General features: G+C 37.2%; 1 protein-coding gene across 1 annotated transcript; it reads right to left on the minus strand.

Moving 5' to 3' along the window:
- Positions 1-25,887, minus strand: PSMA6 (proteasome 20S subunit alpha 6). Its single transcript, XM_081291194.1, has 7 exons — positions 25,702-25,887; positions 12,942-13,036; positions 12,422-12,503; positions 10,648-10,803; positions 7,671-7,849; positions 4,562-4,656; positions 1-229 (listed from the first exon to the last, which is right to left on the minus strand). The coding sequence occupies exons 1-7, from the start codon at positions 25,775-25,777 to the stop codon at positions 172-174; spliced, it is 741 nt and encodes a 246-aa protein (XP_081147320.1). The 5' UTR covers positions 25,778-25,887; the 3' UTR covers positions 1-171.
- Between the last annotated feature and the right edge of the window lie 358 nt (positions 25,888-26,245).

Below are 26,245 nucleotides of genomic sequence, written 5' to 3' on the forward strand. Positions count from 1 at the left end.
GGATACCATTTTTTCCAAAAGCACTGTTTTTATTTATACAGAGTCCTAACTACTTCAGTAGTAGGAGTGGGAGAGGTTCCTTTTTCAATCCAGGGCCTCCATAATGTTGGTTTGTTGTTACCAAACACACAGACAAGTGGCATCATGGATTTGGTAAACTAATGACAATGTCTAGTCTCTCTCTGCTAGTGCAACAAGGTGAGCATCAATCTCTGCTTCTGTAAGAATCCTAGAAAACAAAAGGGTAAAAAACAACAATTACTTAAAAAAAAAAAAACAAAAAAAACCCCTCATTATGCAGAATGTCAAACACATAAAAGACAGTGTAAATCCCATGTATCTATCATCTAACTTCAACATGATCAATTTATAACCACTCATTTTAAGAGATTCACCCAACTACTACTATTCCCTCAGTATTTTGGAGGAATTCCCAGACATTATGTCAACTTCATCTATATACAGAAATATGTAGTTGTTTAATATTAGATCCAGAAATAGGTCTTTTGGAAACAAAACTCTTTTAGTTATGGCAGAGATAGAAATATTTCAACTGAATAATAAATATAAAGCTAACCTATACATAATGTCCTCAATTTAGCAGTGATGCTGGAATGCCTTTATACCTAGTATAACTCAAGTTTCTTATCAGTTGAAAGATGAAAATTTGTATAGAAACTTACATGAACTTTTTTAAAAAGTTGCTGATTCAGAAGTCCATGAAAATGAAATTATAACTCTATGAACAGTCTTTTAGTCAGAACGTGCTCCATTTTGAATATATGACATTTTCTAAATTACGTTTGCTTTCAAAGGAATTAACTGCTTGACAATCTTGTTGATATGACCTATTAATGCTGCATTCCTAAGAAGTGAAATTTGTTGTTGGGCATGGTGGAGCACACTGTAACTCCAGCAACTTGGGAGGCTGAGGCAGGAAGTCTGCATTATTTCACTAAACCATTTAGTGAGACTCTGCCTCAAAATAAAAAACAAATCAAGACTGGGGATGGAGTTCAGTGGTACAGCAAACATCCTCAGTACCAACCAACAAACAAAAAACAGGTGGAATTTGTCAAATAAGTGCAACACGGCGGGGTGGGGGGGAGAGCAGTATTAAGCTATATTATATATAGTTGTTAATGCTTATGCTGTATGTCCTAGTTACTAAAGTATACTTACTATCACAGAATTTATAAATGATAAAAGGTTTTTGAAAGACACAGAATCCTTGTTTTTTTTTTGGGGGGGGGGGTATGGTTGGGGGATGGGTACCAGGGATTAAACTCAGGGGCATTTGACCACTGAGCCACATCCCCAGCCCTATTCTGTATTTTATTTAGAGACAGGGTCTCACTGAGTTGCTTAGTACCTCACTGTTGCTGAGGCTAGTTTTGAACTCTCAATCCTCCTGCCTCAGCCTCCTGAGCTGCTAGGATTACAGATATGCACCACTGTGCCCAGCAGGATCCTCAGTTTCTTACCTGATTATTTACTTACTTTTTGGGGGGTACAGGAGCACTTTACCACTGAGTTATATTCCTAGTCCTTTTCTTATTTTGAGACAGGATCTTGCTAAAATTACCCAGAGTGGCCTTGAATTCTCACAATTCTCCTGTCTCAGTCTCCCGAGTAGCTGGGATCATTAGGTGCATGCCACTGTACCCGGCTCTTATCCAATTTTTAAAATAAGAGATACAAATAAAATTCAAAGATTGATAATCAAGAATTCTTAGACTAGAAAACCAGAACTAATGGCATCCTCCCACTCCCTTAGTACTGGTGACTGAATCCAGAGGCTAACTACAGGTTCTATAGAGAGATATATAAATCGCTCCTTTTGGATTTTTAATGTATAAAAAATAAAACAAAAATGGCAACCTTAGCCAGATGTGGTAGTGCATGCCTATAATCTCAGAGACCATGGACATTGAGACAGGAGGATCCCAAGTTTAAGACCAGCCTTTGCAATTTAGTAAAACTCTCAAAAAAAAAAAAAAAAAAAAAAGAAAAAGAAAAAAAAGAACTGAGTATATAACTCAGTGGTACAGAGTGGTACTGGTTCAATTCCCAGTACCACCAAAAAGGAAAAAAACAAAAAGTAACCTTGTTTTACAAGAAAAAAAATTAGGTTATAATCAATCCTGTTTTTGTTTATTTTTAATCCTAGGAATTAGGATTTAATTAGATCACTTACCTACAGGCAACCAAAATTTATATATTGGCTTATCTACCCTCCACCCCAACCATGATTATGTATTCTTTCAGTGTGATCTAAAAGAAGATACACAGTTCCTTGCATCTAATCCCCAAAGCATGCTAGTCCATGGTATGCAATCTATCTCACAGGATGCTGGAAGAATTAAGTGAGCTGATACACAGAAGTTAGTTACTTAGTAACAACACACAACACTCCAGCATCTGCAACTCATCAGTTATATTCAAAATTCCAGTTTTCCCAAAGATTTCTAGATAATGGTGTGATTTATATAAGTACACTTAAGCCAGGCACAGTGATTGCATGCCCCAGCAACTCAGGAGGCTGAGGCATAAAGATTGTAAGCTCAAAACCAACCTTAGCAACTCAGCAAGGCCCTGTCTCAAAATAAAACATTAAAAAAAAAAGGGGGGGGGCTGGGGTTGTAGCTCATCGGTGCTTGCCTAGCATGTGTGAGGCCCTGGGTTCTATAACAAGCACCACATAAAAATAAATAAAGGTATTGTGTCCAACTACAATTAAAAAAATAAATAGTTAAAAAAAAAAAAAAAGGCTGGGGATGTGGCTCAGTGGTTAAGTAAGCAACCTTGGGTTCAGTCCCAGGTACCAAAACAAAAAAACAAAAACAAACTATCCTTAACCACAAAATAAAAGTTCCACCTTCAAAACTTGACAACTACTGTCCCACATAGTAGGATATGCCTACATTCCCAGCTACTTACGAGACTGAGGTGGGAGGGTCACTTGAATCCAGGGGCTCTGGGCTATAGTGTGCTATGTTGACCCCATGTATGCACTAACTTTGGTATCAATATGGTAACTTCCCAGGAGCATAGGACCACAGGTAGCCTAAAGAGGGGTGAATGACCCAGGTCAAAATGGAGCAGGTCAAAACTCCTGTGCTGATCAGTGGTGGGATTGGGTTTGTGCCTGTGAATAACCACTGCACTTTGGCCTGGCGAGACCCTGTGTCTTTTCAATGCTGCCCTGTCAAGACTGGTAGCATAGGGCTGGGGTTGTGGCTCAGTGGTAGAGCGCTTGCCTTGCACGAGAGAGACCCTGGGTTCGATCCTCAGCACCACGTAAAAATAAATAAGTGAAATAAAGGTATTATGTCAAACTACAACTAAAAAATAAATGTTAAAAAAAAAAAAAAGACTTGTAGCAGCCATACCCTGTCCTCTGGCTTTGAGTCAGAGTTGTGGTAGCCATTAAAAGAATCAGACTGAAAAAAAAAAAAAAAAAAAAAACCTTGAAAATTACTACTGAGGGATTTGGATTTCTATCGGCCTGAAACTAAAAAAATAAACCCTTGTGCTTGTTTTCTACTACTACTTTTTTTCTGCAGTACTGGGGATTGAACCCAGGGCCTTGCTAGGCAAATGAACAATCAAGAGCTACATTCAGTCTTTTTTTAAAAATTATTTTTATTTTGACACAGCATCTAAGTTCTTCAGGCTGGCCTCAAATTTGTAATCTTTTGGGCTATAGTTCAGTGTTAGAGTGCTTGCCTAGCACGTGTGAGAAACTGGATTTGATTCTCAATACTACATAAAAATAAATAAAATAAAGGTATTGTGTCCATCTACAACTAAAAAAATATTTTAAAAAAAATTTGTAATCTTCCTATCTCACCTCCTGCGTAGCTGGGTTTACAGGTATGTGCTAACATGCCCAGCTCTTCTACCGATGAACCACAACCCCAGCCCGCCCAGCTCTTATTTTACTGCTTATATAATGAATGTGATTTGGGGCTGGGATTGTGGCTCAGCAGTAGAGCGCTTGCCTCGCACAGGAGAGGCCCTGTGTTCGATCCTCAGCACCACATAAAAATAAATAAGTAAAATACAGATATTGTGTCCAACTACAATTTAAAAAAAATAAAAGAACATGATTTTGTGACACCTCTGGTGTTAAACATAAAATGACTCTTAAATAGAAAAGAGCTATCATTGTCTTTTTAAAAAAAATATTTAATTTTTAGTTGTAGGTGGTGCTGAGGATCAAATCCAGTGCCTCATGTGTGCCAGGCGAGCATTGAGTCACAATGCCAGCACCTACTGTCTGTCTTATAAATAAGTGTTCCCTGCCCCTCCCCCTGCCCAGGGCCTCTAGCATGCTACCCAAGTGCTCCAGAACTAAGCTGCACTCCTCGCTCTCCAATAAATTAAAATAGATTCTCAAATGCTGAAGAAAAAAAAAAAAATACTATAATCATAGTTCATCCTCACCCTCCACCAAGTTACAGAACAAATGGACCCAAAGGTCTCTCTCTACCTTTCAAGTCAGAAATTTTAGCTCTTAGCAAATTTCTTTAAATACATGGTTCATAACATAACTTACCTGAATTTAGGATTTTCAACTGTAACTACACCAACTTCTATTTCTGAAGGTTTAAAATCAATTGATAGAACAGTAGACAGGCATGTGATTGCAGTCTGAAAAAAAAATATTACATTAAAACATAGTATTTCAAAATTATAAGAATTTTATAATCTTAAGCTTATTCAAATATGAGTTCATCAAAAGCTATTTCTTCTGTTCCATATTTTAGTAATATAGTTCTATAGCCTATGTTACTAACAGATTGCTTAACTCTAATGTGTCATCTGTCAATGATGGTAAACTTACTTCCTATTATAGCAAGCTATAAATTAAAGGGGTACATGAAAAAATAGGATGCTTTATATAAAATTTTATTTGTGGGGTTCGGGTTGTGGCTTAGTGGTAAAGCACTTGCTTAGTATGTGTGAGGCACTGGGTTCAATTCTCAGCACTGCATATAAACCAGTGAATAAAGTAAAGGTCCAGCAACAACTAAAAAAATTCATATATACACACACACACACACACACACACACACACACACACACATATATAAATATAATTTTTTAAAAAGTTTATTGGCTTGATGACCACTATATGCAAGGTACTACACTTAGTGCTGATGTGAGATGGAAAGAGAATAAATAATAATACAATTTGTACCTTCAAAGATTTTATAGTAGTAAGAATTTAAGAACATTTAAAATCTGATGTATTAATATAATTACGAATTTAAAAATCTAAGAAATATTTTAACAAGATCTATTATCTCCAAGATGAGAACTTTACATCTCTCTTAGTATAAGATAAACTAGTAAACAAATACAAAAGTTTATATTTATTTATGTAGATGTGTGTGGGGAGTGGTATTGGGAATCAAATCCAGCTTTGAATATGCAGGCAAGTGCTCTACCATGCACTATATCCCAAGGCTCCACATAGAAAAGTTTTATTTATTTATTTATTTTGTGTGTGGTACTAGGTTCTCACATGCTAGGCAAACACTATCACTGAGCTACATCTCTAGAGCCTAAATAAAAAAGATTTCTTTGTTGTTGTTGTTTTGGTACTACGGATTGAACCCAGCCAGGGGCACTTTACCACTGAGCTACATCCCTAGCCCATCCTGCTTTAAATTTATTTATTTATTTTTATTTTAAGATGGGGTCTAAGTTGCTTACAGTCTCACTAAATTGTTGGTGCTGGTCTTGAACTTGCAATATTCCTGCCTTGGCCTCCTGAGTCTTAGGGATTACAGGCACGTGTGTCACTGTACCAGACTATAAAAGAGGCTTCTTGGGTTGGTGTTGTGGCTCAGTGGTAGAGTGCTTGCCTAGCACATGTGAGGCACTGGGTTCGATCCTCAACACCACATAAAAATATAATAAATAAATTCATTGTGTCCATCTACAACTAAAGAATTTTTTTTGGAGACTGTTGTCGGTGGCCAAAGTATCACCTTGCAAAGGGCATAGATATAACGTACTTCTGATTCAGTTTACATTATATAGTCTGAACTTGAGCAACACCATTGCTGACACAACATATTCATAAGGAGAGGGGACTTTCCTGTTCATTTTTTGAAACTTTGTAACCTTGGTTTCTAGGTCTCCTTGTTTTGGAAAAAAAAAAGAAAAATAATCACTTCCTGCTGATTTTTCTACTAAGAAAAAAAATCTTATTAAAAAAAACTATTAGGAAATGAGCATGCTTTACATAAAGATATGCAAGTGATAATTTTTGTTGTTTAATTGCATTTAATATCTTGTCATGCATTACTGTTTTTATTTTGTAAGTATATACAAGAAAATAAAAAGTAAAACTACCAAAAAAAAAAAAAAAAAAGATTTTTTCTTAAGAGAGAGAATTTTAATATTTATTTTTAAGATTTCAGCGGACACAACATCTTTGTTTGTATGTGGTGCCGAGGATCGAACCCGCCGAACGCATGCCAGGTGAGCACGTTACCGCTTGAGCCACATCCCCAGCCCCGAAAAAATTTTTTTTTTTTTTTAAATGAGAGGTTTCTTTACAGTCTAAGATTACTAAATACTTGGGACGCTAAGACAAGAGGATCATGTGTTTACAGCCAGCCTCAGCAACTTAATAAGGCCCTAAGTAACTTAGTGAGACCCTGTCTCAAAATGAAAGATAAAAAGGGGCTTAGGGATGTGGCTCAGTGGGTAAGTGCCCCTGGGTTAAACGTCCAGTAGAAAAACAAAATAACAAAACCAAAACCAACCAACCAAACAAAAAACCCCCCAAAAGAACCCCATAGAAAACTAGCTATACTATCTTGCATCCCAGGTATGTATGTGTGTGTATGTGTATTCCCCCACCCACCCAAATCACTCTGTGAGCATGTACTTTTTTTTTTAAAGAGAAAGAGAGAGAGAGATTTTTTTTTTTAATATTTTATTTTTTAGTTTTCAGAGGACACATCTTTGTTTGTATGTGGTGCTGAGGATTGAACCTGGTCTGCACGCATGCCAGGCGAGTGCACTACCACTTGAGCCACATCCTCAGCCCCGAGCATGTACTTTTACTAGGAAAATGTGTGCTTCCTTGAGAATTCGGTATGTGACTATTTTTCCTTTAGGACCAAAAGAGCAATATCACTGACTTCTAACCTTTTCACTTTTGTCACCAGGAAGCTTAAGCCTAATCTGAGTCTCTCAACCACAGTAACCATGTAAGTCTTTGGGCCTGGTCTTGACTCCTACTCTTATTCATATTTTCCCATTTTATCATGTGTATTCTGTTGAAGCCTATTTCCAACATATTTATGAAGCAAGACAGGAATTAAGTGATTAAAGAAGTCTTCATTTTTCTATGTCATCTGAATGACATCAGTTTTACTATTAAGCTGACAGACTTTGGTCTTGTGATATAACTCAGGAATAACTTTTTTCAGATTATCAATTAGGCAAAGATTTTCATTGTTTTACAAAGCATTAAAAAAAAAGTCAATTCTATGGGCTGGGGTTATGGCTCACGGTAGAACGCTCATCTAGCACGTGTGAGGCACTGGGTTCTATCCTTAGCACCACATAAAAATAAATAAATAAAGGTGGTGTGTCCAACTACAATTAAAAAAAAGAAAGTCAATTCTATTTGGTTAACTTACTTCTACTGTCTGTTCAAATGTCCAGTCAAATTTCTTCTTCACTTTTTTTTCAAGGAAGCTGGTTGACTCAGTTTGTTTAACTCCTGCTGCAGTGGCTTTAAACCCACAGTAGTAACCTGCAGGATCACACTTGTACACCTGAGGGCCTTGTTCTTCATCTATACCAATTAAAATCATACCTAAAAAGAAACACCCTAATTAAATATATTATACCTTTCTTCTACAACAAAATTTCCCCTTTCTTGTGCTATCACAGAACTATTGCTAATTATTATTTTGGTCATCAATTTTGTGACATGTGTTTTGCTTTAAGAAAAGTGACAAAATATGTTATCAGATAAATTAGGCAACAAATAAATTTCTATTTTGCAAAAGGACGTATCACAGATTAAGAAATTGAGTATTACAAATGTAATTTACAATTTTTCTAATCTATGCTACTACCCAAAGCATACTTATTTGAGCCCTAATCCCTTATGATGTTACCTGGTCAAACAAACTTTGAAAACATTTTCATTTATCCCTTTTATAGATAATAAATAACAACATATTAAATGCTCTGAAATGTTCTGTTGTAGATTGGCTTATTTAGCTTTTATTCAATATTTCTTATACTCGAATCAGGTGTTATGGTTTGGATGTGAGGTATCCCCCAAGAGTTGACATGTGAGACAATGCAAGGTGAAATGATTAGATTGACAGTCTTAACCCAGTGAATTAATCCCCTTATATGGATTAACTGAGTGATAATTTAAGGCAGGCAGGGTGTGCCTGGAAGAGGCACACTGGGGCATACTTTTTGGGTATTTATTTTGTATTTGATGAGTGGAATCTCTGCTTCCTGATCATCATGTGAGCCACTTCCTTCCACCACATTCTTCTGCCATGATGTTAAGCCTTACCTAGAACCCCTATGAATGGAGCCAGCTGTCTATGGACTGAGACCTCTGAAACTATGAGCATTCAAAATAAATTTTTCCTCCTTTAAAATTGTTTTTGTCAGGTCCTTTAGTCACAGAAGCAAAAACTTGACTTAAAACACCAGGACTACTTTTTTTCTTCTTTTTTTAAACTTAAGAAATAACTACTAAGGTTCCAGGGAACTAACAATGTATGGAACACACTTTGGAGCTAACTGCATACCTTTATACTGCTCATCTCTCTTCCCACTGGTATATGCCCCCTTAATAAAGTCAGTACAAACCAATCTCTAAATTTAATATAACTTTATTACTACAAATCTAAGTGTTATCACACCACGGACATACAATTAAACACCATAATCAAACTTCTATTCAACAAAGCAGATAATAAAGTATTTAAGTAATGGCTTAACATCTGATTTCTTACACTCTAGATTTGAACCTTTTATATAGTGTCCTATTATAGAATATTCAGTATTAGCCGGCTACTGTATTCAGTTATAGATGTTTTATACTATCTACTATTGACTATTGAGGAATTTTTCAACTTTATTTTATTGACACTCTACAAGATGCCAGATATCTGCTTTATTTAAAAGTTATGTCACCTGTAATTTTCTTTTTTCATATTTTATAATTTGATGAATATGGAGTACAAGAGCAACACAAAATACCCACTTACTACTTGGAGGAAGCAACAAATACTTTACTCCGGGGTTTGGGAAAATGAGAAGGGTTTAATAGATCATAAACACATGAAGGGCAATCAAAAGGACCAACATGTACAAAGACATTAAGACATGAAAGGGCAGGGTGCACCCCAGGAACAAAAAAAAGATCCATACATTATAGAGTTTTCTGGTAAGGGAGAAGAAAAGTGCATAAGAATCAGGGTAAATGGGAATAAACTATAAAGGGTCTTGATATTGTTCTAAAGAATTTGGGATTTATGCTAAAGCTGATTAAGAATCTATTTTTATCAGGAGGCAACAATAAAAATTCAATTTTAGAATAACTCATGAGTTAATATGGAGGATAGACTAGAAAGAAAAGGGAGAAGAGATTGAAAAATTAGCTAAGCAACAAAAGCCCAATATGATGAAAAAGTAACACGAGGTAGAGAAGGAAAATATACTGAGGTAAAACTTGATAATGACCAGAAAGGTGGCATGAAGACAAGAAAAGAGAAGTTGAGAATGAATGTAGAAAAATAGCAATGACTTAAAATTTGAAGTGTTTGTGGGATATGGAGGGACTTGGTTAAGATAATGCATGAGCAATTGGTACACAGGTAGTAAGTGAAGCTATACAAGTGAATGAAATTTAAGAGAGAAAAGAAGGACCAAGGTCAAAACCAGGTGAGCAACAACATTTAAGGAATCAACAGAAGAGGATGAGCTAAAGAAATTAAAAGAAGAATACTATTTTAGAAATCAAGGGAGAAATACTTTTTAAGTAAAAGGTCAGCAGAATCAGATACTAAAGAGAAATATCATTACATTTAATTCTCATGAATGACAATGCCAGAAACAAACATGTATTGAATTTTTCATGTTAATTTATTCATTAAGTCTAAAAATGGGTAAACTTTATCCTTCTCTCAATAAAATTCTATTTGTTTTCAAAAATAGGAATTTATTCTAAAAACGTGAATTATAGGCCTGTGTGTTACTAATTCTTTAGAGTGGTCAAAAGAAGTAGCTACACTGTCAAGATGCCTAATTTAGGTATTTCCTTGGAATTAATTAATCTAGAATTCCAATAGAATAAATACCTTAACAATAGCCCAACAAAATAGGAACTTGGATCTTTTGAATCACACACTCAAATAAAAATATTTTTATTAAAAAAATCTAATAGCACCTAACGCTTAAAGATATCTATCATACTGTTTTGAAACTTATTCTTCATTCCTGATTTATTAAAATACTTCCCCACCTTATGTAATTTCTAAAAAACATGTTTAAAACCTAAATATCTCTAAACATGTTTCTCAAAAAAATTACAACTGATCAATTATTTGGGAGGCTTAGGAGACTTCTTAGTATACTTACAACAACCAAGTGGCCTCATTTCAGCATTCTGTGTGTAGACCTGAGAAATATCAGCAATTCTTTTACACAGCATGTCCACAGGAATCTCATAGCCATACTTGTATTTCCAATTAGCTGCTTCATAGCGTGCCCTTTGTACCTGGGATCTGCTGTCAGCTTATAGCAAAAAAAAAAAAGGTTTACTTCTTTAAAAGGAAAGAATGAACCTGAACGTCAGGCAACTTCCTTTTCATAAATACCTATACCTTTCTGTATATCTCTATTATGAGTTAAGAAAAGTTTTCAAAATGGGGTCCACTATGGCCCTTTCTTCTACCAATGAATATGGAATGACTCAGCAACAAGGTTTTTTTTTTTTAAAAGATGAACTTGTCAAGTACACTGGCCCTTGCTTGTAATCCCAACAACTCAGGAGGCTGAGGCAGGAGAATCTTTTTTTTTTTTTAAGAGGAGAGAGAGGGAGGGGGGGGGAGAGAGGGGGAGAGAGAGGGAGAGAGAGAGAGAGAGAGAGAATTTTTTAATATTTATTATTTTTTAGTTCTCGGCGGACACAACATCTTTGTTGGTATGTGGTGCTGAGGATCGAACCCGGGCCGCACACATGCCAGGTGAGCGCGCTACCGCTTGAGCCACATCCCCAGCCCGAGGCAGGAGAATCTTAAGTTTGAGGCCAGCCTCAGCAACTCTGTAAGACCCTCACCAACTTAGTGGGACCCTGTCTCAAAATAAAACATAAAAAAGGACTGGGGAAGTAACTCAGTGGTAAAGTCCTTGGATTCAAGTCCCACTACCAACAAAGTAAATAAATAAAAGAATGAACCTGAAAGTAAATAAATAAAAAGATACAGCTCTATATACTGCATTGCCCATTTATAATAAACCTTTCACCAGTTGTCGTCACATTTTTTTTTTTTTTTTTGGTCGGAATAGTTTCTATAAGAGTCAAATTACTTTCCAAAGCACAAGGTTTTAGGACAGAGAATAGTATCACTTGATCTTTGTTTCAGGCTTGAATTTTCCCTTGATTTCAAGAAACAGAAACCCAAAGTAATTTTCTTTTTTTCTTTGAGTTGTTGAGGATTGAACACAGGGGCGCTTTACCACCGAGCCATATTCTCAGCCCTTTTTAAAATTTTTGAGACAGAGTCTCACTAAGTTGACGAGGCTGGCTTTGAACTTGTGATCTTCCCTCCTCAGCATCCTGAATTGCTGAGATTACAGGTGTTATATCACCACACCTGGCCCCAAAATAATTTTTATAGTATTTCTTACCCATTTTTAATCAGTGTCATGATTACCAAATTTGAGCAAGACATAATGACTTAGGTCTCCTTAAATACTAACCACATCTGAAATACAGTTTCTATGAGAGGTGCTTCAGCCCATTTTCCCTAAAAGTAGCATAAAGACCTGATACCATTACACTTCCACCTTCAAAAACACTCATAAACTGGGCAGGGTGGCACATGCCTGTAATCCCAAGCAGCTCAGGAAGCTGAGGCCCTAAGTAACTTAGTGAGAACTTATCTCCAAAATAAATAAGTGAATAAATAAAGAGTGGGAGAGGGAACATGGGTATGTAATATAGTGGTTAAGCAAAAACCATTCACAGTACTCTTAAAATATTGTTTCTAACCTGAGAGTATTGCATATCTACTTATATCACCTAGAAAAATCAGGCACTTTGGTGCTCTAAAATTAAATGCAAAACTCAAAAAAGTATTAAGAAAATAACATAAGGCTAGTATATTTAAATAGACATCTAGCTGATTACCTGTCATTCCAGTCATCACACAGCCAATGTTTTCAGTTATCTTGAATAAGTGAGTCACTGTGCTGGAATCCAATAATTTGTCCTAATGAACAAAATAAATCAAAACAATTAAAAAAAAAGAGAAACACCTTACAGGTCTCCACAATTATAAAAACATTATGCAGCAATAAACTATATGTTACTAGACATATGAAGTATTCTAATCACTTTATGGTTAAAACCAATTGTGGGGGGTGGGACTTTGTTTTCCTTTCCTAGATATTTTTCCTGTGGGTTTATTAAACTTGTATCAAGGTCCCAGAAGACAAAAAGTTTAGAAATTCCCTTGTGCTCATAATCATATCACTGAATTTAACATGTTACTTCTGTCTACTCAGCTAAACCATTTATAGATGCTCAACTAATACTCCTTGAATAACTAGTAGGAAAGCAGTCAAAGCAAGAATAATGTTAACATATGAATAAAGTAATACACTTTTGTACAAACTCATGAAAAATTCTCTTGAGATGTATTACTTACAGGTACTTTCTTCTGTGTGACAATTACTGCACAGTCTTTCCCTCTGACAGCTACTGATGTAAGACCACCCTGGTTTATAGCCTTAAAAGCATATTCTGAAAAACAAATAGGTTTCTTTAAAAGGTAGAATAATTTATTATAGATTCATACAATGCAACAACAAATAGTCATTAAAAAGAAAGAAATTGTCTGGATTCAGTGGCACATGCCTATAATCCCAGCAAGTTGGGAGGCTGAGGCAGGAGGATCACAAGTTCAAAGTCAGCCTCAGCAATTTAGCAAGATCCTTAGCAAATTGGTGAGACCCTGTTTTAAAATAAAGATAAAATAAAAAGGGCTGGGATGTTGTTCAGTGGTTAAGCAACTCTAGGTTCAATCCCCGGTACCAAAAAAGATAAAAGGATGAGGCTGGACTGGGGATGTAGCTCAGTGGTAGAGAGCACTTGCATGTGTGAGGTTCCACCCAGATTTCATCCTCAGATCCACAAAAAAAAAGGAGAAAAAAAGAATGAGGTTGAGCTATATGAACTAACATGGAATGCATCTAAGATATATAAAGTCAAAATAATAAAAATCTAATTAAAAAAAGTTAAGCCAACTTTGTATTTTCCATTTCCATTTCACTGAAATTATGAGGCTCAAGCACCAAAATTTCAACAGTTTTAATTTAAGTAATTTTAATCACAGCAAGTCTTTACTGAACATGTTTTATCATTTAAAATTTGTTTTGGAGCCCAGAATGTTGGTGCACACCTGGAATATCAGTGACCTGGGAGTCTGAGGCAGGATCACAAATTTGAGGGCAGCCTCAGCAACCCATCAAGACCCTGTTTCAAAATAAGTAAAAAAGACTGGGTATGTAGCTCAGTAATTAAGCACCTCTCAGTTCAATCCTCAGTACCCTCACCCCTGCCAAAATAAATAAAATTTTGGGGTTGAGGATGTAGCTTAGTGGCAAGCTCTAACACTACAAAAAGAAAGAAAAGTCTGTTTTGTGGGTCTTTTCTTTTTTCCCCAGGTCAAATTCAGCTGCTTTAAAATTTCTCAAAACTTAATATTTCTGTTAGCTTTGTTCAATAACTAATTTGACCACATGTTTTTAGATTACTTTTGCATTAATTTGTCTACCAAGTTGAATTTTTCTGGATCATGCTTTTTGCAATTTTCATGTTACCTTCAACATATGGTTCTTTTGATTATAGATGAGACTATCACTTGCTGTGTTATTCATTTCTGAATATTTAAATTTAATAATAAAGATATTGAAATTAAGAAAAAGCAGCAAAACATGTTCATTGTAGAAATGTGGAAAATACAGAAGATAACTAAAAGGAAAAAATTATTCATAATACTAATTATATACATTTTGACTTGTAATACATTATTTCATGATTCTGTCAAGTGTTATTCTAGTCAAGGGTTTGATGCCTGGCTTCATCTGTTCAAAAAGTCACAGTGATAGGAACTAGTTAAGAAGATACTACCTATGAAACCAAAGAATTTCCTTTAATAGGTGCTGTAATAAAAATTATCAAATATTTCTAAGTGGCTATATATTTAAGACAGAACAAAAAGATTCTAGAAAAATCACCTTGAAAGAAATCCTCAACTCTAGCTTAAACTGGCTAACTATAATAACTAATTTTTATCATTCTACTGTATTACAACTCCTCTCATCCTCCCTTCCCTGTTTTGGTGTTACTAGGGATTGAACCTAGGTATACTCTACCACTGACCTACATTCCCAGCCTTTTAATTTTTTTTTTTCTTTTAAAATAGGGTCTTGCTAAAGTTGACAAGGGTAGCCTCAAACTTTTGATCCTCCTGCCTCAGTCTCCTGAGGTGCTGGGAAGTAGTTACACCTTTGTGTAACCCTCTTTCCTTGAGTGTGGGCAGCACCTAGAACCCACTCGTAACATACAGAATATGGTAAAGTTGATGGACTGTTATCTTTATAACATTATATAAGACTTGTCTTGCTGGCCAACTCACTCTATAGATTCTTCTTGTAAGTTTGATAAAGTAATTGGTTTCCAGATTATAGTCATCAAGAATCTGGGGCTCTCAATTATACACACAAAGAAATGAATTCTGCCAACAACCCCAGTGAGCTTGGAAGTAGATTCTCCTTCAGGCAAGTCTTCAGATGAAAACACAGACCAATTCCAGTATCATGATTGCAGGCTTGTGAGTTCCTATGCAGAACTAGCTAAGCTGTGCCCAAACTACTCCTGACTCATAGAAACCATGAGGTAATAAAATGTGTTGTTTAGACAGCTAAATTTGTGCAATTTTTACAAAGCATGGAAAGTTAACATAGCTTTAACTGCTTTCATTAGGAAGTCTAAAATCAGTTACCTAAATTTCTACTTTAAGAAGCTAGAAAAGAGCAAAGTAAACCCAAATTAGAAGAAAACAGACCACAATTCGTCAAAAGCAAAAGTAGTTTTTTTAAACAAAAACAACAAACCAATAAAATTATACACCCTGTAGTAGGCTGCATAACAGCTTCCCAAAAGATACCCATGCTCTAATCCCTGGAACCTATGAACTCTATCTTCAAAGAAAGGAGGTCTTTTTTTGGGTACCAGATATTGAACCCAAGAGCGCTTAACCACTTAGACACATCCCCAGACTTTTTATATTTTTATTTTGAGACAGGGTCTCACTAAGTTGCTTACAGCCTCAATAACTTGCTGAGGCTGGCTTCAAACTTGTAATTTCCCTGCCTCAGCCTCCCAAGTCGCTCAGATTAGAGGTATATGCCACAGCACCCAGCAAAAGGGGAGGTCTTTGCAGCTGTGATTGCTCAAGAGTCTTGAGGAGCTGGGGTTGTGGTCAGTGGTAGAGCACTTGCCTGGCATGTGTCAGGCTCTGGGTTCGATCCTTAGCACCACATAAAAAAATAAATAAATAAAGGTATTGTGTCTATCTACAACTAAAACAATTTTTTTAAAAAACTAATCTTGAGATGGGGGGATTATTCTGGTAGGTTCTAAATGCAACCAAATATATCTTTAGAAGAGGCAAGTAGAGAGAGAGATCTGAAGATGTTAGCCTTGAACATTAGAATGAGGAGGCAGGCCACAAACCAAGGAATGCTGGCAGCTCTAGAAGCAGAACTTTGAGCAGGAACAGATTCTCTTCTAGAGCCTCCAGAGGGAGTGCAGCCCTATCCAGCACCTTGATTTCAGACCAGTAAAACTGACTGGACTTCTGGCCTCCAGAACTATAAGAGAATATATTTCTGTTATTTTTAAGCCATCAAGCATGTGATAATTTGATAAAGCAGCCACAGGAAGTGAATATAATACCCGAGCTAATCAAGAAGATAAGAGCTGCCAGGCGCTGTGGCACACACCTATAATCCTAGTGGCTCGGGAGGCTGAGGCAGGAAAATCCTGAGTTCAAAGCCAGCCTCAGCAATGGCGAGGCGAGGTGCAGCGCGGTGCAGTGCTAAGCAACCCAATGAGACCCTGTTTCTAAATAAAATACAAAATAGGGCTGGGGATGTGGCTCAGTGGTCAAGTGCCCTGAGTTCAATCCTTGGTACCAAAAGAAAAAAAAAAAAAAAAGATAAGAGCAGCCAGGTGTATAGTGGTGCATATTGTAATCCCAGAGACTCAGCAGGTTGTGGCCCTAAGCAACTCAGCAGGTTGAGACCCTATTTTAAAATAAAAATAAAAAGAGCTAGGGATAGGAATGTGGCTCAGTGGTAGAGCATCCCTAGGTTCTATCTCCAACAACAACAACAACAACAAAAAAAAAAAAAAAAAAAAAAAAGCCATGGACCTAGTTAATTCAAGTTGTTTTAGAATGCAGGGTAAGTTTCCTTGAGATTTTAATTAACTCAAAGTGAAACATCACATGAAGGTAAAGCTAGGAGTTTGTTTTTCTTGGGGAAAAATTCTAGTAACACTTGATCTTCATTCTCACATAATAACTGCAGCTCAGAGTAAAAATCACCCAAGGCTGGACATGTATTTTGCAGGTACCACCACCTCCTGTGGCATCTCTAGCCTTTCCACTCACTGGCATTACTTATTTGATTTGTGTAAGAGCTGCCAGGCGCTGTGGCACACAACTGTAATCCTTGTGTGTGTGTGTGTGTGTGTGTGTGTGTATGTGTCACTCATGCACTAAATGAACACTTCCTTAATATTTAAATAATGCACAGTAAGAGCCACAAAAGATACAGTACCATCACCCAAGGTAATACACACTTTTGTCATGCAAAATAAAAAATACTGTACATATAAAAATGCTTCTCAATAGAGCTACACCTGTGAATTTGTCAGGATCCATTAAGGGAGTTCTCTTTGCTCTCTCTTTAGACTTAATGATGTTCTACAGAACTTTAGGGGTGATGGCAATGTTCTTTATGTTTGCACTGTCCAATATAATAGTCTTCAGCCACATGTAGTTACAGAGTATTTGAAATGGATTGGTGGAACTAAGGAACTAAGTTTTTAGTTAGGAAAATCATTCCAACTATTCCTTTCCTGCTTCTCTGAACTTTCCTTCTCAAGTATTGGTTTCTCTAGGAGTCTGTCACTTTTCCCTAACCTTGGATGATTTTATCCTGTAACATGGATTCAGTTAAACCATATAATCACTACTAATTCTGTCATCTCTAGTTCTGGAACCATATTTGCAAATTTGTATTTCTTCCATATACATGTCTGAAAATAAACTAATTTTCTCCATAAATCTGTTTCTTTTCTAATAGTGCTTATCTTGAATAATGGTATTACTAGCCACTCCGTTTTTCAAGACACAAACCTATCTTTTATTTTTTACCTCCTTCTTCTCTTAGAAGCCTTGTCTGGCCCTCCTTGGCAGTTAGTCTAGTCCTTTCCCATAGTACCTTTTGTTGTGCCATTATTTTAGTACTCATCATGCTGCACTATAATTTTCAATAAAGGTTAGCATAAATGAATCCCCATTTTAACATTATCATCATAAAACATATATTTTCAGAATAAATTCCAGGAAACTAGAAAGTGCCAGAGTAAAGAATTCAGAGAACACCCACACCTAAAGAGTAACCTTCAGCTGGGTGCGGTAGCACATGCCTGTATTCCTAGCCGCTAGGGAGGCTGAGGCAGGAGGACTGCAAGTTCAAAGCCAGCCTCAGCAAAAGTGAGGTGCTAAGCAACTCAGTGAGACCCTATCTCTAAATAAATACAAAACAGGGCTAGGGATGTGGCTCAGTAGCCAAGTGCCCCTGAGTTCAATCCCCAGTGCCCCCCACCCTCAAAAGAGTAACTTCTAAAGAAAAACTAGGAATGTAAAAAAATAGTATCACATGTTACAGAAGAAATAAGCAACATGAAGTCCAATAAAGAAAACACAGAAGAGTTTGTGGGCAGCATTTTTTAAATATATGTATATTTTTAGTTGTAGATGGACATAATTCCTTTATTTTTATGTGATGCTAAGGACTGAATCCAGTGCCTCACATGTGCTAGGCAAGCACTCTGCCACTGAGACACAATACTAATCCCTGTGGGCAGTATTTTAAATGCATTTATTTAATTAATTAATTTGTTTGTTTTTAGTTGTATCCATACACAATAACTTTATTTATTTATTTTATGTGGTGCTGAGACTTGAACCCAGTGCCTCACACATGCTAGGCAAGCACTCTGCCACAGAGCCACAGCCACAACCCAAAAGTTAGAATTCAAATGTTGGTAACAGTATCTTAAAACACTTCATTTCCATCACTAAAAGTTTTTGTTTTGACTAAAATTTCAAAAACTTTCAAGACTAAAAACACCATTATGCTAATAATGCACAAATGCGGGCTGGGGATGTGGCTCTAGCGGTAGTGTACTCGCCTGGCATGCGTGCGGCCCGGGTTCGATCCTCAGCACCACATACAAACAAAGATGTTGTGTCCGCCGATAACTAAAAAATAAATATTAAAATTCTCTCTACCAGACATGAGATGGGAGGGAAAGGGAGAGAAAAGGGAAATTGCATGGAAATGAAGGGAGACCCTCATTGCTATACAAAATTACATATAAGAGGTTGTGAGGGGAATGGGAAAATAAACAAGGAGAGAAATGAATTACAGTAGATGGGGTAGAGAGAGAAGTTGGGAGGGGAGGGGAGGGGGGATAGTAGGGGATAGGAAAGGTAGCAGAATACAACAATTACTAATAGGGCATTATGTAAAATTGTGGATGTGTAACCGACGAGATTCTGCAATCTGCATTTGGGGTAAAATTGGGGGTTCATAACCCACTTCAATCTAATATATGAAATATGATATGTCAAGAGCTTTGTAATGTTGTGAACAACCAATAAAAAAAAAATTCTCTCTACCTCTCTCTACCCTTCTCTCTTAAAAAAAAAATTTAAAAATGCACAAATGCTAATTTGTCCTTGAATGTTCAACATAATACAAGAAAACAGTATTAGCCCATTCCCTAGTTTTTCCATGGGTAAGATTATAATAGATTACATTCAACCCTAAGCTTAACTTAAATACATAGTAAAATACCTAAAGTATTAGGTGGAACCACATGAAGCTGCCAATATTTTCATATAGTTAACTCAGACAACAAACCATTCGATTAGGAAGTAACCCTGCTCACAAACCAAATGGTTAATAGTTGTTTTATAAACAGACATGTCTTTTCCACAGTAATCTCTTACTTACTTTGCTTCCTTCCCTACAATTTTGCCCAGCACTTTCCCAATTTTTCTAGTATACATTTATATAACACCAGCATAAAACAAGAGCTAAATATAAAAGGTAGTGTGTGGCAAAAGTTCAGGACAAGCACACAGTATCAGACAATGGCTCACAATGTTAGCAGCTGACTCTGATGGTAGCAAGAGGAGAGATGCTAATATCTTTATGGATCAATCCTCATCAGGCTTTACAATGCATCTACAGGTGATTCTGAGGGTCTACCAATTATTAGAAATGCTATTCAAGGCTTTTTCTACCATAATTTTGTTTAAAATGCTGTACTGAATTTAGGGTTATAAATATGATTTTCCCCCTATACAAACATGAACTGGAAAAATAAAAATGAATTGAGAACCATACATGCCATTAAGTTTGAATAAAAAAAAAAAAAACAAGAGATATCCCACTGCGGCAAGGAAGGATAGTGTATCTATATTCCATTTCAATACTACGTGCCTAAAAGCTTTCTGTTAAGATTTTTTTGAAGCTGCTTATTCTGTCTTTTCCTAAAGTTGTAAGCTACATTATCAGGAACCATGACTCATTTCAGTGCTTCCTAATATTTTACTTTTTAAAATGATGATTCTCAATGGAGTAGGGTCACTAGAAATCTTGGCACTGACATAGGGAGAGGGAGAATATGACATTTGAAAAACGCAGTAGTCTTCAATTCAATCACCTTTTATGTAGTAAATACACACACACGTAAGTATGTATGTATACATACACACACACACATCTAATTTCAAATCAGATTCAAGGAGGGCATGAGGAGACTGGGTTGAGAAACACTGCTTTAAAAAGAATTTTTTCAATTGCAAAAGAGGCAAACAGTTAAGTACAGCCATCACAATAGCTCAGCCAGCAACAAACTGCATATACAATAGTAGTCCCCTTGCCTAGAGATGTAGTAGCTGTCTTAAGTCTGTGCAAGTATACACTATGATGAAATCAACTAACTACGCATTCTCATCATTAACTGACATATGATTGTACTTCTCAGCTCATTTATTTGAGTTTCTACTCCATTTACATCAGCGACTTGTTTCTCCTTCTTTTTTTGGTACTGGCAATTGAACCCAAGGAGCACCCAAGTACTAAGCCATATCCCCCAGCCTTTTTAAAATTTTATTTAGAGACAAGGTCTCACTGAGTTGCTTAGGGCTTCGTTGAGTTATTGATGCTGGCTTTGAACTTGTGATCCTTCTGTCTCAGCCTCCTGAGCTGCTGGGATTACAGGTATGTGCTACAGCGTCCAGCTATTCCTTCTTCTTTTTAAAAAATACTTATTTATTTTTTTTAGTGGTAGTTGAACACAACATATTTATTTTATATATTTACGTTTATGTGGTGCTGAAGATCGAACCCAGAGCCTTGCATGTTTGAGGCAAGCTCTCTACTGCTGAGCCACAACCCCAGCCCGTTTCTTCTTAATAGCAATACTTACCGAAACATTTGAGTGCTTATATACTGGGCACTGTTCTAAGTGCTTTGCACATATCAACTCATAAATCTTGGTGCCTCATAAAACTAGGTAGAATCATCTCCATTTTATAAATGAAGAAAATTCTCACATTTGGTGTGGAGATGACTCGAATCCAGGAACTCTGGCTTCAATAACATAATAAATACTACTTTCACATTTTATTTACAAACTATCTTTTCCAATCTCTCTCTACCAGTCCACTTCTTTTGAGTTCTGTAACAATATGCTTCGTTTAGAAGCAACTAGGCAGTCCTCACATTCAACTGGCATGGCAGACAAATCCAAGTGACCATCCTATTCTTCTTTGTCAGACCTATCCGGCAAAGCATCAAAAAGCACGAGAGGAGCCTTAAGCAGCACGGCTGGCCAGCCACATGTGGTAGCACAAGCCTATAATCCCAGTTACTCAGGAGGCTAAGGCAGGAAGATGGTAAATTCGATGACAGACTGGGTAATTTAGCAAGACCCTGTTAATAAAAAATAAAAAGGACTAGGAATGTTGCTCAGTGGCAAAACACCCCTGGTAAAAATACACACATACATAAAAATAAAATAAAAAGGGCTGGCGTTCAACATGGTGGTCCATGCTTGTAATCCTAGCTACTAGGGAGGCTAAAGCAGGAGAATTACAAGTTTAAGGCCAGTTTCAGCAACTTAAAATATAAAATATTTAATATTTGTATATTCAAAATATATAATAAAAAGGGCTAGGAGGATATAACTCAGTGGTAGAGTACCCTGGATTCAATCCTGAGTACATCACACACATACAAAAGGGCTGAAGTAGCTCAGTGGTAGAGTTATTTGCCTAGCATGCTTAAGGCACTGAATTCAATTGCCAGCATCAGGGGGAAAATAATGTAGCCAACCTTAATTTGATCAACTACATTTTCCCCACTGGTAAACTGAGGAATTGCTCAAATTAACTTTTTTTTTAAAAGGAAGTTTTAAACTGGGTGTGGTGGCACATGCCTGTAATCCCAGGCTTAGGCAAGAGGAATGAAAATTTGAGGCCAACCTTGCCTCAGTGAGATCCTCCTCAACTTTCTGAGACCCTATCTCAAAATAAAAAATTTAAAAAAGGACTGGGATACAGCTCAGTGGTAAAGAACCCCCGAGTTCAATCCCCAGTACCAAAAATAAAATTTTATTGTATATATTAAGGTTTACAACATTATAATATACAAGCTAGGTGTCCTGAAATTAAATTTCTTTTTCTGCCCTGCTGCAGTTCTGGGAATGAACACATGACCTCACACTAAATTATGTTCTATTACTGAGCTACATCCCTGAAAACTAAATTTCAAACCTAGGTGCTCTAATTTTTTTTTTTTTTTTTTTTTTTTTTTTTTTTTTTTTTGGTGATACTGGGTATTACCCAAGGATGCTCTAACACTGAGCTACATCCCGAGCCCATTTTATTTTTTATTTTGATGCAGGATCTTTCTAAATTGCTGAGGCTAGCCTTGAACTTGCAATCCTCCTGCCTCAACCTCCCAAGGCACAGGGATTATAGGCATGTGTCATCATCCCCAACAGTACTTTATGATTTTTAACATGTGCAAGCAAAATACTTGTATACATATATTAAGAAAAAAAATTTCAAATACTACCAAAGAGTATAAAATGGGGAAAAAAACCTTTCTCCCTACTTACTGGGAGCAAACATTGTCAATGTTATACTCTTACAATTATAATGCTATGTTTAGAACTGTAACTTTCAATTTATACCTCTATTTATCATCTTTAGACTACATTTATTTATTTGTTCTGGTACTGGGGACTGAACCCAGGATCTCAGGCATGCTAGGTTAGTGCTCTACCACTGAGCTACACTCCTCCATCCTCGACATTTATCTCTTTGAGTCTTAACTATGGAAGATGAGGAACATTCTTACTTTTCCATTAATCTTTTCTTCATCATCACTCTATTTTTGTTATGTTATTTTCTGGCAGTTAAGATTAATAATTTGCACCTTACAATTCTTAGATGCTTTGTCTTTGGAGGATTCTAGAGTTTATAAACCTAATAAATAGCATTTACAAATAATGAATATATACATATATTTCACAGGAGAACTAAGCATAGATGGATTCTTTTTTTTTTTTTAAAGAGAGTGAGAGGGGGGGGGTGGAGAATTTTAATATTTATTTATTTATTTTTTAGTTCTCGGCGGACACAACATCTTTGTTTGTATGTGGTGCTGAGGATCGAACCCGGGCCGCACGCATGCGAGGCGAGCACGCTACCCCTTGAGCCACATCCCCAGCCCAGCATAGATGGATTCAGGAAGGAATTATTATTAGCCTAATTTGCAAAAAAGATACTAAAGCAAAGATTACACAATTTGTCCAAATCAGCTAGTAAAGAACAGAGATCTCAATCCAGGTATGGCTCCGGGGCCTGAATTCTTCACCACTATACTGCTTGCTCATACTAACCATTCTTTCACTTTCTTTCTCTCAGCAATGTCTAACTGATGTCCTGAATAGCAGAAGAGTGCTATTCAACAAGGCACAGATATTAAAACCATTCTGTTTAGATCTTAAACTTGTTTTGAACTGCATGTTCTCTTCCAAATCCTATCAAAATGACACTATATTCAGCCTTTCTATTCACCAAATCTGAGAAGCAATACAGACTATGCTTTGAAGGCCAAGCACAGTGGTGCACACTTGTTATCCCAGCAACTAGGGAGGCTGAGACAGAAAAGACTGCAAGTTTGAGGACAGCCTCAGCAACTCAATGAGACTGTTTCAAAATTAAAAAATAAAAATAAGAAGGTTGGAGATATAGCTCACTGGCAAAGTGACTCTGGGTTCAATTCCCAGTATAAATAAATAAATAGTCTATATTTTGGGGTTGGTAATATAGCTCAGTGACTGAGTGCTTCCCTAGTCAAGTGTGAGGCCCTGGGTTTAACTTCCACCACTATAACAAAAACAAAAACAAAAACAAAACAAAAAGATGCTTTATGGCTAGATTCTACAATGCAGGATATATAGGCAAGACATAGGTCTAAGTATGGCTTTCTCTGTTCACAAATTAAAAAGCACAAAAATAACACTCAAAGCAGTAGTCCAATATAGGAAAATTCTTTAAAACTCATGAATAAAACACTAAAAATGAAAAATCCTCCAGGAGACAGCTGTCATCTCTTTATCTTTGGTCATATTTTTCAATTGAGGTCAAGTTAAAAAGGTTACTGATTCAACATGATGCTGTTTGTTGCCACATTATATACAGTATGTAGCAATATAATGAACCAGTTCCATCCAAGCTTTTTTTTTTTTTTTTGGTGGTGTTGGGGATTGAACCCAGGGCCTCTGCATGCAAGCGCTCTACTACCTAGTTACATCCCCAGCCCTCCAAGTGTTTTTTTTTTTTTATGTTTTTTTAGTTGTTAATAGACCTTTATCTTATTTATTTATATGTGGTGCTGAGAATCAAACCCAGTGCCTCACACATGCCAGCCAAGTGCTACAGCTGAGCCCCAGCCCCTCCTCCAAATTATTTTTACCTCTGTTAAAAATTTACAGGTGACTAGAACGTCATTTATAGGCTACCTTTCTGCGATTTTTTTTCTACTTAAGATTTTTAAGCAAGATGATTACTGCCCTTGCCAGGACACTAAGGTAGTAAACTAAAAAAAATAAAACTATTACAGACCAGATGTAAATCAGACTCTTCTAACACTAAATTCTCTATGGCAAGAGGTCAAAGGCCTGCTTTTAATAATAACCTTACTCCGACATTACTGCAATTGAACTGAATTGAATAATTGATAACTAGTTTAAGATTCTTTTCACTAAAATTGATCTTCAGTAACAGTACATCATACCTCATCTAAAATTCAGAACCAGCTTTTAAACTTTAGGAGCAATCCCATAGGTGTGGGTTAAAAGAAGATGCCAGTTTCAAGAGCAGCTCTATAACTAGAAGCCATTCATTCAATCTACGGTTTTCCAAAGATGTCCTGAACTTGGTAGACACTTGAAAATTGGTACTTCTCATTTTCCTTCTTATCCATTTGGTTACATATCAATCACTTCCTTTATGCTGTGAGCTCCAAGTATGGGACAGAGTGTAATATTTATTTTTGTAACCCCTAGAAACAGCACAGGAATCTTTGAATGCTTGCGTGGATTTAACCACAGGACAAGGAAGTCCATGCTGCAAACAAAGAAAAACAGGGGACATTTGAGTTGGGAGGATAAGGAAGCAATCATTTCGAGGAGATAAGACTCTGGGCCTATCAGGACAGAATGGAAATGAAAGGGCTTCAGGAAGCCAGAGGCAGGCATTAGTCTTGTCTGCCTTAACTCTTTGTGTTCAGGCGCTGCGGCGCTCGCCCAGACGAGGCCAGGCTTTCGTTTCGCCTTCGGGACCCAGAAGCCTGTTTCCAGACGGGTGTGAACACCAAGGCACGCAACCTCGCCTAGGCGCTTCCTTCCCAACTCCGGCCCTGCTTCAGCTCCAGACTAAACTCGGGTCGCGTCTGCTTGCTCCAGGCCGAACCATGACAGGGCAATTCAGGTGGACCATCGGGCGAACTTGGTTCACTCACCTACTTGGTAAAGCCGGCCCTCGGGCGAAAAAATGGTAATGTGGCGGTCAAAACCAGCGCTGGAACCACGGGACATGTTGGTACACCCACTACTTCAAACACAGTCTCGGGGCCCCAGAGCTCCGGCACCGGTCGTACAAACCCCTCCGGAAGTTGCAGTGACTGCTTCCGGGGCACCGGCCGGTCTTCTTCCGCTCCGGCCGGGCGAACTCACAGCCGTTCATTCAAGCGAGGAGGGAGATTTAGGGTCCCGCCCCCATTAGGGGTGGGACGCCGAGGGCCGAAGGTCTTCTGTCTGCGCTTGCGCCTGGCTTGCTCTTGAGCGTGTGGAAGATGGTCAGGTGAAGTGGGGGTCGTGCAGTCTTAGGGCTTGCATGCTGAGAATGAGTAGACTACAGCAAGAACGAAGCAGCTAAATATTAAAAAGAGAGAAGGTGTGTGTGTGTGCGCGCGCGCGCGCCTGGGACTTTTTGGCTCAGCGGTAGCGCACTTGCCTGGCAGGTGTGAGGCACTGGTTTCGAGACTCAGCACCACTTATAAATAA

Source organism: Spermophilus citellus (genome assembly GCF_964194105.1).
Source record: "Spermophilus citellus genome assembly, chromosome: 4".
In the NCBI taxonomy this organism is placed as follows: Eukaryota; Metazoa; Chordata; class Mammalia; order Rodentia; family Sciuridae; genus Spermophilus; species Spermophilus citellus.

Coding starts and splice junctions, on each gene's coding strand:
- PSMA6 (XM_081291194.1), bottom strand. CDS start 25,777: ATGTCCCGTGGTTCCAGCGCTGGTTTTGACCGCCACATTACCATTTTT. Junction 13,037..25,701: donor GGGCCGGCTTTACCAAGTAG/GTGAGTGAACCA, acceptor TTTGTTTTTCAG/AATATGCTTTTAAGGCTATA. Junction 12,504..12,941: donor TCACACAGAAGAAAGTACCT/GTAAGTAATACA, acceptor TTTGTTCATTAG/GACAAATTATTGGATTCCAG.